Source organism: Gopherus flavomarginatus, chromosome 1, assembly GCF_025201925.1.
Source record: "Gopherus flavomarginatus isolate rGopFla2 chromosome 1, rGopFla2.mat.asm, whole genome shotgun sequence".
NCBI classification, from domain to species: Eukaryota; Metazoa; Chordata; order Testudines; family Testudinidae; genus Gopherus; species Gopherus flavomarginatus.
In genome coordinates, this window is record NC_066617.1 from 348,844,565 (window position 1) to 348,863,727 (window position 19,163).

Here is a 19,163-nt window from a genome sequence, read left to right on the forward strand (position 1 = left end):
GAGACCAGAAATTTGACCCATAGTTTAAGAAAAATCTGTAAATAGTTTTGTTTGCTTTATTCTTTAGTCATATACCTTCCTTCTTCAATTTCCCATAACTTCTCACAATCTCATGAACCACAGCTGCCCCGCTCTGAGGATCAATTCCACCAAAGACCCAGGAGTCACGGTGGCCTCCCAGGATGACGTATCTGTCTGGAGAAATTAACGAGGGGAGTTTATTTGGAGGATCTCTTTCCTGCAGTAATAGTGTCAATGGAGAGTCACTATGTTTTCTGTGTAGGTTTACAGGCAACGAATACATCACTTTAACAGTTTACTTCACATGTGGCAGAATGGCAGGAGCCACTGTAAATCTCTTTAGAAAAAAATTACAGGGAAGTTTATTGCTGAACTGCAGCTGGTTTGTGGCTTATTTATATTAGCATCTGTAGAAGTTCTAAACTTAGCAGTACTTTAACCCCAAAAGATGTTTATAACAGACACCATAACAATAACTAGTTCCAACTGCCGTCTAAATTTTTAAAGTTGTTGCAATTTCTGACATATCATTTTCCAAAATATTCATCATCTGGGCTTTTTGTTTTCTATGCTGTGTCTTTGCCTGAAGTTTAATCAAGTCACATGAACAAGCAAACCAAAAACTGTACGAACCACCAAATCTAAAATAAAACTGCATACATTTAAAAACTGTATCAAAACCAATAACCTTCTGAGGTTCTATTCATCCTCATTATTCTGTTTCAAATCCTTCCTTAAAACTTTCCTTTGCTATGACAGACACTCCATCATACATCTTATTGTTGTGCATTTGATGATCAAAATTGGCCCAGTATTTACATTTTTACATCATGAGTGTTCTTAACTCAACAAGTTTTAAAGATGCTAAAGTAGTATTTTCTTGCCCTAGGTGAGAGGTACATTACAATAACGGTCAACCAAGTCACAATGGAAGATGAGTTGACATGATATAGTATCAAAGAAAGAATAAATCCTACAGTCTTCCTTGATGTTGTTACAATTGTGATTCAGCCCAGAAATGGCTGTATTGTGGTTGCAGATGACGTGATCTTACCACCCTATAAACATCTGAAAATGAGTTCCAGGGCTTTCAGATCACGTTGGATAAAAGATGCCGTAATATAGCACACATAAGCCATTAAGGGGTGAAGCCATTTCATTGGCAAGAACATGAATGTCTTTTCAAACTCGTAAAGATCTAAACTTCCATTTATTATTAAATCCCCACAACTCTCTTATTAAAAAAAATCCATTAGAGAATGTACCTGCAATATTGCTTGCCTGGACGCCAATGTTTATGTCTAGGTTATGTTCCCCTTTGAAAACCAGTTTTTATAGTGAAAGTGCTGACGTAACCTAAACTGCATGAGTGCTGCTGCAGGAAATCCCCAGTGTGTACAAACAGACGTGCTCACCAAGTAGAATATAGAGAAAACCCTCTTCCATGTCCTCTTTTTAATTACTGTGTTTAATTAGGTGTATCTACAGTTCACTGAACCCACTGATCATTTATAAGACAAATGGCTTTACCTGGTTCTGTTGCTCCTCTGATGGTACCGATCACGTTGTAAATTCTTGTCACTTTATTGCTACTGTGAATGTGCATTTTGACCTTTCTAATGCATTGGAAAGCAAATGTAAAGAGAGAACTCATCAGATTACTTAATAAAACATTATAGGCTTTAAAAATGTATAATATATATATTGTTCATAGTATGTCATAGTGAGAGCCTAAGGGCAGAATTTTGCTCTCACTTAAACAAATGTAAATCTGGAAAAAGTCCACTGAAGTTGCTCCAGCTTTATATTACTGAAATTGAGGACACAATCTGGCATTGAAAAGTTACCTAATCACATTGTTGGTGCATGATTTATACTGGTCGGTGCTATGATTTATGCTGGTAACATGCAATTTATACTGGTTGCTGCTATGATTTATGCTGGCAACAGACTAAAAGCTCTGAACTTAGAATAATGTTCTGTTAGCAGCTGTTTTTAAAGTTGGGAGGGAGAAAGGAGAAATAACATATTTTATAAATATTTTATTAAAAAATCTAGAGGTTGATTCCTCTGTCACTTAGCCAGTATAACTCCAGGATAACTCCACTGCAGAGAATGGAATCACAGGGCTGGAAGTCAGCGAGGCATCAGGCCCCAGAACATCAGGAGACATTCTAAGTTGTATCACAAAAGTGACTTTTGTTCACTTATGTACCAGCCAATGTAAAGGGCAGCATCCGACACTCAGTGCAGTCCTGTATTTCTTTAATCTCATTTTCCTGATGATTTGACTATAGGAGGAGGAAGAGGCCAAGTGGTTCATCTGAGGTCATTACAATAGTTCAGCCTGAATGAGAACTCCAGGATTCATGTGGCTTCTAGCCATTGACTGTAATTCAGTAGATCATGTGGCCTCAGTCATAGCCACCTGAAGCAAAAATGAGGCCTTGCAATTTAAGGAATGATGCATTACATTAGAATTTTCAGAACAATGTAAATTGGAGTTTAATATAGTCCTTATTTTATATGATGCAACAAATAGTCTCAAAGCTGAAGACAGATTAGTTCAAAATAGACGAGAGGAACTTTTATTGTGAGGCCTTCAACTCAGCCCTGATTGATCGGAGAGTTTGCTAAGATCCGGAAACCTTTCAATAGAATTTGGGTCATGGATTGCTTGAACCTTTAACAATGTATAAATTTGCATCAAAACCAGGAAACACTCAGCTGATGTTTTGCTTTGAGCTCACTTTAGCCCAGAAACAATACCATATGCCCTGATACCAAGGAAAAACATGCAATGACCACCAAATGTCAAAACTTGCAAAGCTCTAGTTCAGATATTTCACTAACTGTTGTTATATTTACCCTATCTATTAAAATTTGCTTTATGTAATGCAAAACTGACCTTGTGGAGTAAAGGCTCATGAAACCAGGACCAATGTTGTAAGACACATTCAGGCTTCCTTTCCAACTGCTGTCTGGTGGGGCAGGTCCTCCCATGTCACTGTTATAAAAAAATCTGTTTTTTCTTATTTATTATTTGTATAAGTGTAGGGCCTAGGAATTCCAGTCATGGACCAAGCCTCTACTGTGCTAAGCACTGTACAAACACTGAACAAAACTCCCCAGACCTTACCTCAAGAAGCTTACCATCTAAGCTGTATAACAAAAAATGTATTGAATAGGCTTCTAAAATGGAAGGGAATTGGACTGGATGATTCAAGTGATCTTTTCTTGCACTACTGCTTATGGGCTAGATCCTGGTCTCAGCTACACCCTTGTAAATCCAGATTAACTCCATGTATTTGCATCAGTGGAACGACATCAGAATTGGATACACTAAGCTGACGCTTTGGCTATTCAATTTAAATTATATTTCAGTAATACACACGGACTTGTGATGAATCTAGTTTATTTAGCTTCAAAACGTGCCAGGGTCTTGAAAAAACATAGACTAAGACCACTCTTTATTCTAAATAGTGAACAAGCTAAAGCCCCAAACTAAGTCAATAAAAATCAGTGTCTGCTTAGCTGTCTGTGTGAATAGGTGCCGTTTTAAATATTTATATATTTTGCTAAGTGCTTATAAGAATTGGGGTAATCTTCAGGGCCTATGAATATCAGAAGGTGGCCCTGATTCTGGCATTCTGGCCCCAAATCAGCATAACACTTAAGTGTGTACTTTATTTTAAGCATCTGTATAAATTCATCCACATTCAGCAAAGCTATTAAGCATATACTTTATGCCCAGGAGCCTCTAGGATGAGATAATCTATGGAAAATGCATTTTTTTATAAATAGGAAGAACTAGGCATTCTGATCTTTATATAATAAATAAGAACCAAATGTCTATTGAGGATGTATGTTTCATATATGTTTTAAAACCAACTCTCTAGATATTTACAACTCAATTAAAGGCAAAATTACTAGTTGTGCTACATTGCCAACTATTGACTGGCTCATCCGATCATAAAAAGACAGTTTCAAACTCACATCACTTTTTTATGAACTAAGCATGTCATTTTGTGGGAAAGTGATTTGAGAATACAGTATTCCTTAGCAGATTGGCCTGAAATATAGGCTTACACTAAGACCATATCAGTGAAAGCTAGGCATAGACTGATTTTTAAACCTCATCCAAAGGGACTAATTGTGCCCTCTGATGCAGGTAGACAGCTCCTATTTGCTTCAGGGAAGGTCATGCACATACAGCTAGGGGAATAATTCAGCGCAGGAAGAATGCCTAAAATAAATGCAAAGACCAGTTATAAGCAAGTTATATGTAAACCCAAGATTGGCAATATCATGCACATTGTCTGGAATTGCCAAAAGTTTTGGATTTGTGTAGCTTTTAACATTGTATCTCAGATGGCTTAAACAGATGTAAAATCAAATATGTTAGATTTTCCCTGTCAGAAGCTAGGAACTGTATTGTGTTACTAGAGAAAAGAAACTATTATATCAACAAATTAACACCCAGCCGATGTACAAAGCAGAAAAGCAAAAAGATAAATGTGTGGGATTTCCAAAAGCAGTTATGTGACATTGAGGCCTACATCCCATTGAAAGTCAATGGACACTAAGTCACTTAGACACCTCTGACATTTGTTTCAAAAGAGAAGGAAGTAAAAAAAGTTTATGTTGCTGATTCAAAATTTTTTTTAAAAATGTTTTTCCATGCTTCCATTATGATACACCAAATACCCAGGAGTTACTACAACTGGATGTGGGGGGGAGACGGAGGGGGAAGGAAGCACACAGCTTTACAGTGGCTCCAGGATTTTCTTGTCAGCCTTGCCCATAATGACCGTAATGTTCTAATTTTTCAAATACTCTTGCCAAGGTATTTGTGACTGTGATCTTTGACCTTTTTGTTCTCAACACTGAAGACTAGCTTATTTCTGGCTCAGACGAAGATTTCTGCAAGAGGGGGAGAGGGAGGCGAGAGAGAGAGAAAATAACTTTTGTAGAGCAGGGAAACAGAAGAAAGAAAAAGACTGAAGAACTTGTACCAGAACACAGTGTCCCCTTCGTCACTGCTCACTAGAATGATCTCCGATGCACAACCAAGTTGCAAGCCATTGTTTTAAGGTTACTTAGGCTTAAATTTCACAGATTAATTTTCATAAAGCTTGTAAGACAGACAGATCCACAGACTTTTTATACATACACTGTAAGCTGTTTGGGGCATGGACATTGTTTACCTTTATTGTCCTGATCCTAAATGGGCTTATGCACATGAGTCATTTTATGTGAACAGATCTAGTGAGTTCAACAGTTATTTATGTACATAAAGTTACTGTGTGTGTTTGCAGGATTGGGGCTTGTTAACACAATACACAGCGCCATCAGACTCTGAGCACTATCATCAATAGTAAATAATTAGGGCTGTCAAGCGATTAAAACTTGTGATTAATCGCATGATTAAAAAATTATCACAATTGTGCGATTAATCACACTGTTAAACAATAATAGAATACCATTTATTTAAATATTTTAGGATATTTTCTACATTTTCAAATATTGATTTAAATTAAACAGAATACAGTGTACAGTGCTCACTTTATATTTATTTTTATTACAGATATTTGCAGTGTAAAAAACAAAAGAAACAGTATATTTTTCCATTCACCTAATACAAGTACTGTAGTGCAATCTGTTTATAATGAAAGTTGAACTTACAAATGTGGAATTATGTACAAAAAATAACTGCATTCAAAAATAAAACAATGTGAAACTTTAGAACCTACAAGACCACTCAGTCCTACTTCAGCCAATCGCTCAGACAAACAAGTTTGGTTACAATTTGCAGGAGATAATGCTGCCCACGCCTGTTCTCCCTTTCAGGTGATATTGTAAATAAGAAGCAGTCACCAGTATCTCCTGTAAATGTAAACAAACTTGTTTGTTTTAACAATTGCTTGAACAAGAAGTAGGACTGAGTGGGCTCTAAATTTTTACCCTGTTTTGTTTTTGAATGCAGTTATGTAACAAAAAACCCCGTACATTTGTAAGCTACACTTTCACAATAAAGACATTGCCCTACAGTACTTGTCTGAGGTGAATTGAAAAATAATATTTCTTTTATCATTTTTACAGTGCAAATATTTGTAATAAAAAATAATATAAAGTGAGCACTCTACACTTCATATGCTGTGTTGTAATAAGAACAGGAAAACTTTAATAGAAATCAATATATTTGAAAACGTAGAAAAACATCCAAAAATATTTAATACATTTCAACTGGTATTCTATTGTTTAACAGTGAGATTAATTGTGATTATTTTTTTTAATCACCGTTAATTTTTTTTTAGTTAATCACATGAGTTAACTGTGATTAATTGACAGCCCTATAAATAATGTAACATTAAATAGTAATAATACCACACATCCTACCAAAATCTAAAAGCAAAAGCTGATCATTAAACTCACCCCAGCATCTGGCAAATGAATGAATGTCCTACAGAATTATTTGACTAAACAAGGAATCTGATGGTCTCTAGCTTTGTGTAATTGCACATAGAGTACAACTTTCATGAAAGGTTTAGTCTGGAAGCCAACAATAAATGAGTCTTGCCTTAAAAGAAGGTAAGAAATTTGCTGAATGAATGAGAAATGCTAGATGAACACTGGGTCCAAACTTTGGCTTGTTGGCATCATCTCACATTCAGCTGATTTAATACACTGTAAAAGAGTGCCTATATCTAGCAATGCGGGGATGGCACACAGCTCCTTACCCATCCTCCAGACATGAGAGAGAAATGTTTCACAGGTGAATGGCTGATTCATTTGGGGGTGTCACCTCCCAAAAGTAGGTGACTTGACAGCCCTGCTAATTATTACACTTTGATTACTTATTCAAATTAAGGTATATATTATAGCTTCAGTAAAACATTTATTTGTTTTGATTTATTTAAAATGCTCTGGGCACATACCCAACATACACTAACAATCTAATAAATTGCTTCCTTACGTTTTTTCCCTGGAGGTCCCCATAATAGCAAACAAGCTACTTTAGTAAATGTGCCAGAGGAACAGTATAAATTATTTTCTCTCCTTCTTTCACATACCTCCGTGATTTCACAAGACATTCTTATGAAGCTTCCCCTTGTCTTCCATTTACTTACCGTAATAACTTTTCAGCATCATTGTAACCAATGGGATGGACTGGAAGTTTCGGAAGACCTACAGCCCTGGCTTCTTCATATCGATAGGTGTACTCTGGAGGTATAAGGCTGGTGTTTATTTTAGCTGACTTTTAAGGGTGAGTCATACAACATGTAGCACAGCACTACTTAGAAGTGAGGAATAATTACTCTCTTGTGCTAAAAATGAGGCTGAGATTTCTACAAGAACGCTGTTCTCTACATGACATAAATACAGTTTGAGAGAGACCTCAACTCGTTCTTCTTGGGTGTCCACAACCCTGCATCCCATTGTGCGTGTTGTGTGTGCAAAATTCCCACATTTGGAAACCATTTCTGAATACAGTTCCTTTGTAGGATGTCTAAGGGAAGGATTTCCTTAACATGGGAGTGGGAGGAACTCTGGCTGGGGGGTAAAGGGCATACGATGCTTTCATGCAGAGAATATCATTGGATCTAGTGCAGGGATGGTGGCTCATCTCCTGCTTTCTCCCTACTATCTTTCCCTGCTGCACTGAGAGGAACCACAGTAGGGCTGGGAGGAGAGATGGCCACAAGCAGCTCTACAGGGAAGTGCGACCCCATCAAAGGGCCAAGTGGCTGAAAGGGAAACAGACCCAGTCTTTTAGAGCTGCAGAGCTAATGATACCTCCGCTTCATGGGGATTATGCAAGTGGGATTGGGCCACCCATAGTGTGCAGAAATGAAGGGGAACAGACAGAAGGTTTAATACATATATATATATAACCCTAACAAAACATGTGCATGTTGCCCTGTGACAACAGGCTCCAGTGAGCTAGTTGTTGTACCAGCACAGAGGGTCTCCCCTCCCAGTCCAGTACTGGGCTGTTAAACATAGAGTCATAACCTCAGTGTTGTTCCCCCATTCAGACTCTTCTCTCCAATGCAGCGCACACTGAATCCTCTGACAGCATCCTGCTCCCTCTTGTGGGTCCCATGCAGCAGCACTCTGTGAAGGAGGAGCCCAAAGCTGCCTCCTCCATGCACTGGCAATTACAGATGCGTTTATATACATCTGCTCCAAAGGAATGAGGAATGTCCTGTCACTCTCTCCCACTCTTCCTGAGACCAGACCCCTTTGAGACCACCTGGCTCTCACCAGAGCCTGGGCCATGGCAATGGCTTCTTCTCAACGCCACTCACCTTTTGCTGGATAACCTGGCGTGAGAGGATCCCCTGCCCCATTCAGATTTAACACATTCCCGCGCTGGGCTCCACCTCCAGGAAGGTTCCAGCCATTTGGAAAGGAATCTACTCCAGGGGCGCAGTAGTCAGCAGGGTCTGAATACAGAATAACTCCCTTGGCACCAACCAGCTCAGCATTCTTAACCTAAAAAACATATCCCGTTTCCTTATTCAGTCCTTGATAGATTGACACCAATGCATGAATTCTCCATGCCATGGTCCCAAAGCGAGAGGAGAGTACCTGGCATTTCACAGAATAGACTCTTTGATTCTTTGCATTGAGGGAACTGATTAAAGCAGCATCCCCTTTTAGATTCCTCAAAGGAGGGCTGAAAATGATGACAAGTCCTAGGACAAGAATCTATTTATTACCATTATGGCATTGTAAAGGGCCATAAATTATATTAACACTTAATTTAATGCCCCTTGACACTACCCAAGTGACTTAAAGGGATTTTAGTGTAAATAAGTAACCGGCCCATAATTATTCTCATGTCATGCAATTTTCTGGCACCCAGTAGGTTTAGTATCCTGCTGAGAAACCTGATACAGCATGTGCATAAAGGACTTGGTGCTACTTAGAATCCTCAGCAGGAGATATGTGCAATAATATGGAAACACCACTCACAGCGTACTGCTGTACCAAGCGTAATTCTAGTTTGTTTCCTGTCCCCCAGACAAAAACAAGTAGCTGCTTACTGAAATATTCAGTGCACAATATAAAAATCTGACAAGTCTTAATATAACCTGAAATCTGAGTTGCTAAGTAAACGCTCTACACTGAATGCCTCCGGGGGCGGGAGGGAGGGGGTTTCAGAATCGTAAACCATACAAGACAGAAAAATGTACTACTCCAGGATTTGAATCTGCCATTTGCTTGAACATGTACATAAAGCCAAAGACTAACTGATTATCTTTAGGCTTACAGGGGCATTAGATCAGCTCTGTCCTGTTTTGACAAAGGGAAGGATTTTCATATCGGTGTTTCTGGCAAACAAAGTCAGTGTTTAACTCTGGCCCACACATAGTGATTTGAGATGCTACAGATCTCATTTTGGCTTCTTAATCTATTTTGCTGCAGGCAACACAGATCAACATAGTAACGGAGTGGCAAATAATCTTCAACTGAGATTGTAAGGTCCAGATATTTTAGTCAAAACTTATCATAGCCATGCCCAGGACATACAATATTTGCCTTCATCTTATATCCTATGGGATTGTATAAGCAAACTAAATATAATCAACCAATGGAATTCACTTGACCAGATATATATTGTCTAATTTGTCAGTAGGAATGCAGCGTTTCCGACAAGTACAAGTATGAATTTGTGTTGCTCCTTTTAGTGACAATAAGTCCATGGCATTCTCAAGCCTCAGGGGTGCTGCATGCCACAGAGGAATACTACAAAACATGGGAATATTCTCACTTTTCATGAGCCTTTCCCATTCAGCTGGATTCTTGGCCACGTGGTGTTCTAGAAACAATTCAGCAATATAGACTATTACTTATATTATCTTTCACTTATGAAAATGATACAAGTCAGTTGTCCCCTCAATGGGCAGAAAATATACCTCAAGAGAATATCACAAATCTAGGTATCCCTATTAAAAGATTCAGCATTTGGATTGCCTGGAATCTGGAAACTGAAAACTGTGCAAAATTACATGTAAAGTCTAATCCTATTCAAATTGAAGTCAATTGGATTTTTAAGAAAAATATGATCACAAACATATACAGGCTTTCTATTGACTATGGGCCTGATTGAGGAAAGCATTCCTATTCAAGAAAGCTCTTAAACATGTGCTAAATCAGGGCCTAAAGTATTTGAGGAAATCTATAGGTGGGTTTTTTTAAACTGAAAAACTCTCTGTTGGGCTAATCCCTGCCCAATTTGGGGAAATCTTTAAACCGAAACTTGTTAGATACATTTTAAAGAACAGCTGAATCTGTAAAAATGAGCAATTCTAAACAAACGTATTTAATTATTTATACTGTCATAGATATGCTTGTATATATCTCCTACTCAGGAAGCATCTTTTGAGCATAGTTTGATAAACACCTCAATTATGCTAAGATTGCCAAAAGATTCTAAATATGGCCATCAGTTCCGCAGAAGGCCTATCTTAAGCACAACCTGAGAACAGAGATCAATGATAGAGTAGATACATTACCTTATTTCCTCTGAAGATTTTCCCATATCTGGCAATGACAATCTTTCCAGTACAGTTAATTCCCATCTCTCTCTCCAGTTTGAAAAAGTCTTCAATACGGCCATAGTTGACGTACACCAACTCACCCTAGTAGAAGAGAGGCACAGTGAGAATGGGGATATCAGTGAGCATAAGAAAGGAGATGTGCTCTAATAAGGGGGCAATCGGGGAGCAAGGAACTCAAGTTAAAACCCTGGTTCTGATGTGGGATTAAAGAACCGGAGTCTGCAAGCTGCTTGAGCACCTTTATCTCCCATTGGCTTAAATGGGAGTTGAGGGTGCTCAGAACCTCACAATGGGAGATAAAGGTGCTCAAGCAGCTTGAAGACTCAGGCTCTTTATCTTCCTGATCCTGTGCCCACTGAAGTCAATAGAAAAGCTTCCATTAACTGCAGCGGTACAGGATTGAAACCCCATCAGTTTACCCATCTGTAAATCGGGGACAGTAATACCTAGCTACTTCAAAGGGATGTTGGGCATATTAATTAATGAATACTTGAAGATTAAAAGTACAGCGTAAGCATTTCTAGGTATTATTTTTACTAAAGCAATGCTTTTGGCTTTGCTTTAGTAATTAAAGCACACTCTCACAACGATGTTAGACGACATTAGTTCTGTGGGTGGGTTGATAAAATGCTTGAAATCTTTGTCCAAAAGCTATTGGAACATTGCACCAACTCCTTCTTTCCAATGAACTCAGGAATAACATGGATCTGCTACGACTCTGTTAATAGCAGATCCATTGTATTCTTGCGCTTACAGAAAATGAGTAGTCGGTGCAATTCTCCAGCAGCTTTGAGGCCATTTGTAAGTGGGGTTATGGCAAAATGGATACAGTATATTTATTCTGGATGTGCTGTAAATCTTTGTCGTCATTAGGGCTTGGTCTACACTGAAAAGTTATATAGGCATAACTGCACTGGTCAGGGGTGTGAAAAAAACCTACCCCTCTAACTGACATAAATATGCCAACAAAACCCACAGTGTAGAAGCAGCTATGTTAGTGGAAGAGTGCTTCTGTTGACATAGCTAATATGATTTGAGAGGTGGTGTTCCTATTGAAAAACTCCTTCTATTGGCATAGGCTGCATAGACGCTAGGAGGCTGTGCCAGTACAGACTCCACAGTGTAGACACAGATTGTGTCAATATGAGTTCTCTTACATATATTTTGAAAGACCGAATGGCATGTTAGTTTACTACTGCTATGCTCCAACACCCCAGTTGGCACAGGATACTAGGTGCTGTACAAATACTGCCCCAAACTGCTTACAATCCAATGAGACACCAAAGTAGGTGTGACAAACAACAGGATGGAAGGGATTAGAGAGGACTCGGGTGACCATTCTATATTATTTCTGTAATTTTAGCAGTGTGACGGGCATATTTCAGACAAGTATAAAAACACTAGGCCAGAACTTTGGCTGGTGTACATGGGCATAACTCCAATGAAGTCAATGGAGCTATAACTCTCACCAGCTGAGGACCTGGTCCTTGGTTACTGCCTGAAAATCGTTTTCCAGATAGATGTCACACAAATGTAGCAACAAAGGAAGGAAGATACCACAATGATGGAACACTGGACTGGATGGGACCTCCTGGGTCATCAAGTCCAATCCCCTGCTGTTACAAGAAACCCCATCATATAATCCCATTCACAAATTTATCTAGTTCCATCTTTAAAGCCAGGTAAGTTTCTTGCCCCCACTACTCCTTTTGGAGGCTATTCTAGAACCCTACTCCTGATTAGAAATCTACTAATTTACAGACTAAATTTACTCCTGGTGAGTTTATATTCATATGTTCTTGTGCCAACAGGGTCCTTCCCTCCCTCATGTTTATCCTCCACGATCTACCTATAGCAGTGTTTCTCAAAACAGGGGTCACCACTTGTGTAGGGAAAGCCCCTGGCAGGTTTGTTTACTTGCCCCGTCTGCAGGTCCGGCCAATCGTGGCTCCCACTGGCCGCGGTTCACTGCTCCAGGCCAATGGGAGCTGCTAGAAGCAGTGCGGGCCAAGAGACATACTGGCCATCGCTTTCAGCAGCGCCCATTGGCTTGCAGCAGCAAACTGCGGCCAGTGGGAGACGCAATCGACCGGACCTGCAGAGGCAGCAGGTAAACAACGCAGCTCAGCCCGGCCCACCAGGGGCTTTCCCTACACAAGCGGCGACCCCAGTTTGAGAAACACTGACATATAGCAAACAATTATATACCCACTGATTTTTTGTTTTGCTTGGTTAAACAATGGGCTTTTTTTAAATTATTGGGCTTATGAATATTTCACTGAGGAGAGGACCAGGATTTGCAAGCCTCTTGGAAGAAATACATACATTGGGAGGCACTAAGGACCCCTCAAGGAGGTTCCTTGCATAGGAGGCAGCTTGGATGCAAGAGTAGGAGAAGAACATGAAGGGGATGCCAAGTTGGGCGTCTTGGTTGGAATGAAATGGGTGAGTAGGGGAATCAGAGAAGGACAGAGTGGAGAGGGAATAGGAACCCGGTTATGCAGAGCCTTGAAGGCAAGGACATGGTGCTTGAGTTCTAGGTGGAGAGTGAGGGGAAACCAATCAAGGGTCTCGATGTGGTCAGAGAACTGAAAAAGGAAGAGGATTTGGGTGACAACTTTTCGGGTAGATTGAATGGGATGAAGGGGACTGTCAGGAAGCCCAAAGAGAAGGTTACAGTAACTGAGTTGAGGTATAGCCAAAGTCTATTGGCACAAGAGTTTTGTTGATGGGAATGGAGAGGAACAGGTGAGTTTGGAGGATTTTGCACTCTTTCTCCAGCCCCTTTTTCACCCATGAAAGGGCCATTAGACAGGAAAAGAGAAACTCTGAATGAAGCAACTGTAGCAGCTGCAAGCAGAGTTGGCTGAAATGTTATCAGAGTTTATGTGATGAAAACACTAAAGAACCCTACATCTTGACAAAAAAATTGGGAGGGTGCTGAACTAGCAAGAGAATTAGTTGGAATTCTTTGATTTTTCTACAAATTTTAATACTATTTTAACAAAATATTCATGAATATTTTTACCATCTTTTCAAGCAACATTTATAGCTGCATCCTGCCAATTCAGCCACTCACAGGCTGGTTTCCTACACTTTCACATAAAAATAATCCTTTGTATTTACATTTCTTCCAATAGTTAAATCACTTTCATTGAATCAGAATCATGTGGTGGCGTGGTTGAACCTGAACATTTGGGAATATGGTCTCCTATTTGCTACTCTATATACAAGTGTTTGTGAACAATGGTATCTATTTTGAATCAGTTGCCATCCTAGCAGCATAAATAAATACACCTGAACACAGAATGGCAGATTTTTCTAACCTTTCACATTCAAAAATACCCTTGGAGCTTGGGTTTTAATAAGCTATTTAGTTACTGGAAGAACATATATAATGAATTATCTGTACGCATTACTGTGCATATGAACAGTTATTTTTTTCCTTTAATTCCAAAAAGGTACTACAGTGCAATCTCTCAACTTGAGCACTGTATTATGTAGCATGTATTAAATGTATTGGTATATGATTTAACCATATCTTGCCACCACCCTTTTTAAACAGCAGAAAGAAATGGCCCAGTGGGCCATTGGTAGAAAGGCATCAGCCAGAATCTGTGTCTGGGCTGATTTCAAAGCAGTAACAGACCTTTTAGGGTCACCACTTCGTTGTAGGTTTAGCATTTTAAAATAAATACAAGAATGCAATAATTGTTTTTCTCTTGCATTGCAATTTGATGTTCGTGTTTAAATGTTCTGTGTAAATCAATTCTGTTTTGTGTGTGAATGAGAAATATGTGTGTTTAAAAAAAAATAAAAATGTAAAGGCCATCACCAAACCAAATGTTCTAGAAAGGAACCAAGAACAGACAAAAGAGCACCAGAAAATTACAACACATCCCTGTTAAAATGTCAAAAAAGGACAAATTAACAACTCTAAAATAAAACAGGCACCTATCAATGGGGACAAAATAGCTGTAATCAAAACCAGCCTAGGGTAACTCCCTACAACACTTAATAAAAAAACAAAATATAAAATAAAAAGAACAATTTTTAAAAACAAGCACTCATCAAACAATTAATTACAGCATGACGGTGCAAAACTCATTGGTTCCAATAAAAAAAAAATCACTATATAAACAAGGTGCTTTGCCATGAAGCTTTGGGTTCATCCTGCCAAGACTTCTCCAGAGCATCATGTCGTGATCGAGAAAACCCGGCTCCTACCTACTGTGATCAACATAGCTGGTCACTAGATTGATCCGGACTCTGGACTGGTAACTATAACATTGACCGGCGGGACAGTATGTGTGTGTGTGTGATTAAATTCATATGTTAATTGCTGTATCTTCAATAAACGCAGTGTATTGCCTTTTCCCCTCAAAAAGATCCCATGTGCTTCTTATAAACATAACAGCCTGTCTTTAGAGCCCTGCATGGATTCAAAAATGTGGATCCACATCCGATCCACATCCACCAGGATCAACCCACAAAATGCTAGTCATCTTTTACCTGCATCCGCTCCACACCCGCAGCAGCAAGCCATCTCACAAAGGCTAGCGATTGGGGAGTGGGGGTGAAAGGGAAGCAAGGAGGGGGCGGGTCTTGCAGGGATGAAGCAGCATGAGGGTGGAGACTACTGCATACAAAGAGTGGACTCTACTTAAGCCAAACACAATGGGCCAGATCTTCAGCTGGTGTAAACCAGTGATGCTCTATTGAAGTGAGTGGAGCTGATTTACACCTGCTTGAGGCTGTGGCCTGGTTTGTTCAGACCAAACGATATGTCCACATGAAGATGATTTTTGTAACAGCTTTCTGAAACCCTACCATGGGCTTGAGTTTCCACGTGCTTTCACCAGTGTAAGTCATCGGGAACTCCACTGAAGTTAGAGTAACACTGGAGTCAAATCACTATAAGTGAGATGAGACTCTGGCCCATTCTCTCATCATTATTTCTACAGAATATCTTCAAAGATTTGTACAGAATCCCCAATTTATACATCTTCATATTTATCACCCAATACAAAAATGCTGATTTGTGTGTGTTCATAACTGGAGAGCTGTAATTATACCAATTAATGGCAGCCTGCTAGGTTTCCACAATCAGGGAAATTGTTTTACAGTGAAAGGATAAGCCAAGTCACCATATGAGTTAAAATGTGTTGTTAAAACCTTTTCTTACAATTCTATAGCTTTTCATTTTTATGAATTCCTTGATTAAGCAAAGGTAATCACTGCAACATGCAGACACAATCCCATTTTTTAAGAAATATGATCAGGAAAATTAAGTGCAATAAAGAGTCACTTATTTGAATGCTCAGGCGTCTCTGACACATTACTCAAAAATACATTATAGGATGGTATTTCTTTATGAAAAATCCCAGCTTTATCTTTCAGTAACCCCACTGGGAGTCACACAGCTACTGTAGATCCCCGCAGAACACTGTGATAATTTACACCAGAACTAGCTAGTAACAGAATGAAATTGCCAGTGTTTATAGCGGTCACTTCAAAAACGCACAAAATTATGCAAATGATAAGAATTCAGTGTGAACTCTCGTAAAATCCTGAAAGACTCTTTCAATTTAATTGCAGGGCTCGTGGGTTTGGCAGATGCCCTCTACGCTACCTGCTTGCCTATTCAGTGTCTGATTCCTCCCTGCCTTTCCTAACTGGGACTACTTGTGTAGTAAAATATTATTCATGGTGAGTAAAGGTGGCAGAATTGGATCATCAGTGATGCTGATGGAAGTACTCCTGATTTACACCAGCATACACAAGTGCAGAATTTGGCCCAATGTGTCCTCACATCACTGCTTTGCCTGTTTTCCATTAAAGATTTCTATTTGATATCCAAAAAAATTTAGAACACTCTTCTTATTTAGTAAGAACACAGATGGATACCATAATAACAAAAATGAAGGAGGCTATCCACAGGTCCTGATATCTGTTCTTAAAGTCGAGGAGAGCAGGGCAGGATTAAGGCATAGGTATAACTGACAGCTCCTGGAGTCACTTGGTGGTGTCAGAATCTTAGCTTTCATTTAAAAACGAAATAAGGTCCCAATATCAGAAGATTAAATTACATACCTCCACTGAAGACAACAGCGGGATTTACCCCCAGCTGCACATCTGGCCTTATGTTTTCATCCCTCATGATTACAAAGATTTGTTGAAAATGTGAGCCCAGAATAGCCAACACAGTGGTGTCCACCTGAGTCTTCAGAGAAGAGTTGTAAACTAGCCTATTCATTTGAATGAGTTCCAAACTCTGAAACCTGCTGCTCTTGGAGCACTCCCTCCAATACCATCCTCACAGAGGACTCTAGGTGTGTTTAGGCCCTCACTGGTCTCATTCCATCATAGTACTTTGGCAGGGATGGGAGGGGATTGTTTGCAAGTACCTCACATGCAGAATCCCCTGCTTGGGTGGGTGGGAGCTTTGTTCAATAGGTTTTAGATTAGGTCTTTCAATTCCAGTTTTCTCTGTGCGCTTTCAGACAGGCTACAGTGGAGCCTTTATTATGTTTCCTGCTGGTCAGCATCTGCACTGTTAGGGGGTTTAATATTTTTCTCTTATCCTTCCTACTGTGATTTCATTAAATACACCAAGTAAAAAGTAAACAGGCTAATTTACAGTACTATTTACATCTGGGATTATGCAAATTTCAGGGACAAACTGCTTTCTGATGTAAATCTAGAACTACTTACTTTAAATTAACAGACATACACTGGTGTAAATACACATGTATTTTGGACCCATAGCCTTGAATTCATTTAAATGGCTGATTTCTCTCTTCCCCACTTCTTTTTTTTAAAGTTTCTGCTGTGAAGTACCTTAGGATTTCTTTGGAGGGGGAGGTTTGTAATGGTCTCTGTTAAATTTATGATGCCACATGCTGTAATGAGCATTCCCCCACATTCCTAATGATGCTAACTGTGGATTTAAAGCAAACACTTTTTACAGAAACAAAGAAAATCACTTTGGAACATTATACAATCAAAGAGTTTCCTTGTGATAACCAGGAGTCAAGTTGAGTCTAACTTTGGTATGTTGCTTCCTGGTCATATGGATGGGGGGCTCAAATTGTTACGGTTGCAGCATATTTTTCAAATGGTTTGTGCTTTTTAAAAACACTCCATTGCTTTTGTCCAAGAGGAGTCTCATTAAAAACACTTCTCATGTTGGATGTTTGGGCGCAAAGAAAAAAATCCACATGCAATTTTATCTTAGTAAGACCCGTGTCTACTTGGACTCCTGGCTCCTTCAAAAGATTGTTATCTTTTCTATAAAATGAACTTCCATATGTAACAAAACTAGGGCTTTCAGTAATACCACTGGGAATCGCACAGCGAGTGTAGATCCCTTCAGAACACTGTGATGATTTCATAGTATTACAAGCAAGTTCCAGTGTAAATTATAGAAATGGCACTTCAAAAATGTGCAAAATTATGCAAACGGCAGGAACTCATTATGGACTCTGTTCTAAAGTCTTGCAAGACTCTTTAAATGTAATGCCAGAGCTCATGGGTTTGGCAGGTACCCTCTACCCTACCTGTTTGCAAATTCAGTGTTTGGTTCTGCTAGCCTTTCCTGACTGGATTTTTTGTCTGAATAACTACATCTACATTAGGGCTTTTGCCAGCATAGCTATTTCTCTAAGAGGTGCAATCCCTTTCCACCCCTGTCCCCACTCCTAACTGACATAGCTATGCTAGAATACTCAGGTAGGCCCAATTCTGCTGTCCTACTGAGGTAGGACATATCCTCTCTCATGAATAGTCATACTGATGAAAGATTAATTAGTAGCCTCTAATGACCCAAAGATGAAAATAGCCTACTAGGTCATCTAACCCTCACATGACTAGTATACTTATATTTTTCAATCTTTTGTCCAGTTCAATTTTAAATATCTCATGGGGGACTGTTCCACAATCCTAACCAGATCATGCTGTTAGGAATTTTTTTCCTGATGTTCAGCCTCAAGTTATTTTTCTTAATTGATGAAATTACTCTTAGTTGTAGTAAGATTAAGTCCTCAAACATAAGCCCTTATCAGAGGCCTGGTATAAGGCCTAAGGCCTGAACTAAAGTATTGGCAGGGCTGGCTGAAGCGTTTTTGCCACCCCAAGTGGCGGGGGGGTGGGGGGAGGTGAAAAGAAAATCTATGATTGGCACTTTTACCACCGCCGCTTCATTCTTCGGCAGCAAGTACCTCAGTCCCTCTCGGAGGGAAGGACCTGCTGTTGAATTTCCGCCGAAGAGCCAGACGTGCCACCCCCTCCCATTGGTCGCCTCAAGCACCTGCTTGCTGTGCTGGTGCCTGGAGCCAGCCCTGAGCATTGGTCAAGATTTTGCTAACATAAAGCAAAGTTAAGCTGTGAGCCAGAGGCAGGTCCTGCTCACAGAAGCTGGCAAGGAAAGGGCTGATGTTGCACAAATTAATAATAATAATAAAAAAATAATAATTGGAGACATACCAATCTCCTAGAACTGGAAGGGACTTTGAAAGGTCATTGAGTCCAGCCCCCTGCCTTCACTAGCAGGACTAAGTACTGATTTTTGCC

General features: G+C 39.5%; 1 protein-coding gene across 3 annotated transcripts in view; it reads right to left on the reverse strand.

The window, feature by feature from the left end:
• LOC127045165 (glutamate carboxypeptidase 2-like) overlaps window positions 1-19,163 on the reverse strand; it is a 65,616-nt gene that overhangs the window by 28,179 nt on the left and 18,274 nt on the right. For all 3 annotated transcript variants that reach the window (XM_050940950.1, XM_050940957.1, XM_050940965.1), the window contains 6 exons: window positions 10,548-10,673; window positions 8,334-8,520; window positions 7,152-7,245; window positions 2,930-3,028; window positions 1,552-1,637; window positions 76-195 (listed from right to left, as the gene is read on the reverse strand). In XM_050940950.1, the coding sequence (XP_050796907.1) occupies window positions 76-195; window positions 1,552-1,637; window positions 2,930-3,028; window positions 7,152-7,245; window positions 8,334-8,520; window positions 10,548-10,673 (712 nt within the window). The remainder of the gene's footprint in view (window positions 1-75; window positions 196-1,551; window positions 1,638-2,929; window positions 3,029-7,151; window positions 7,246-8,333; window positions 8,521-10,547; window positions 10,674-19,163) is intronic.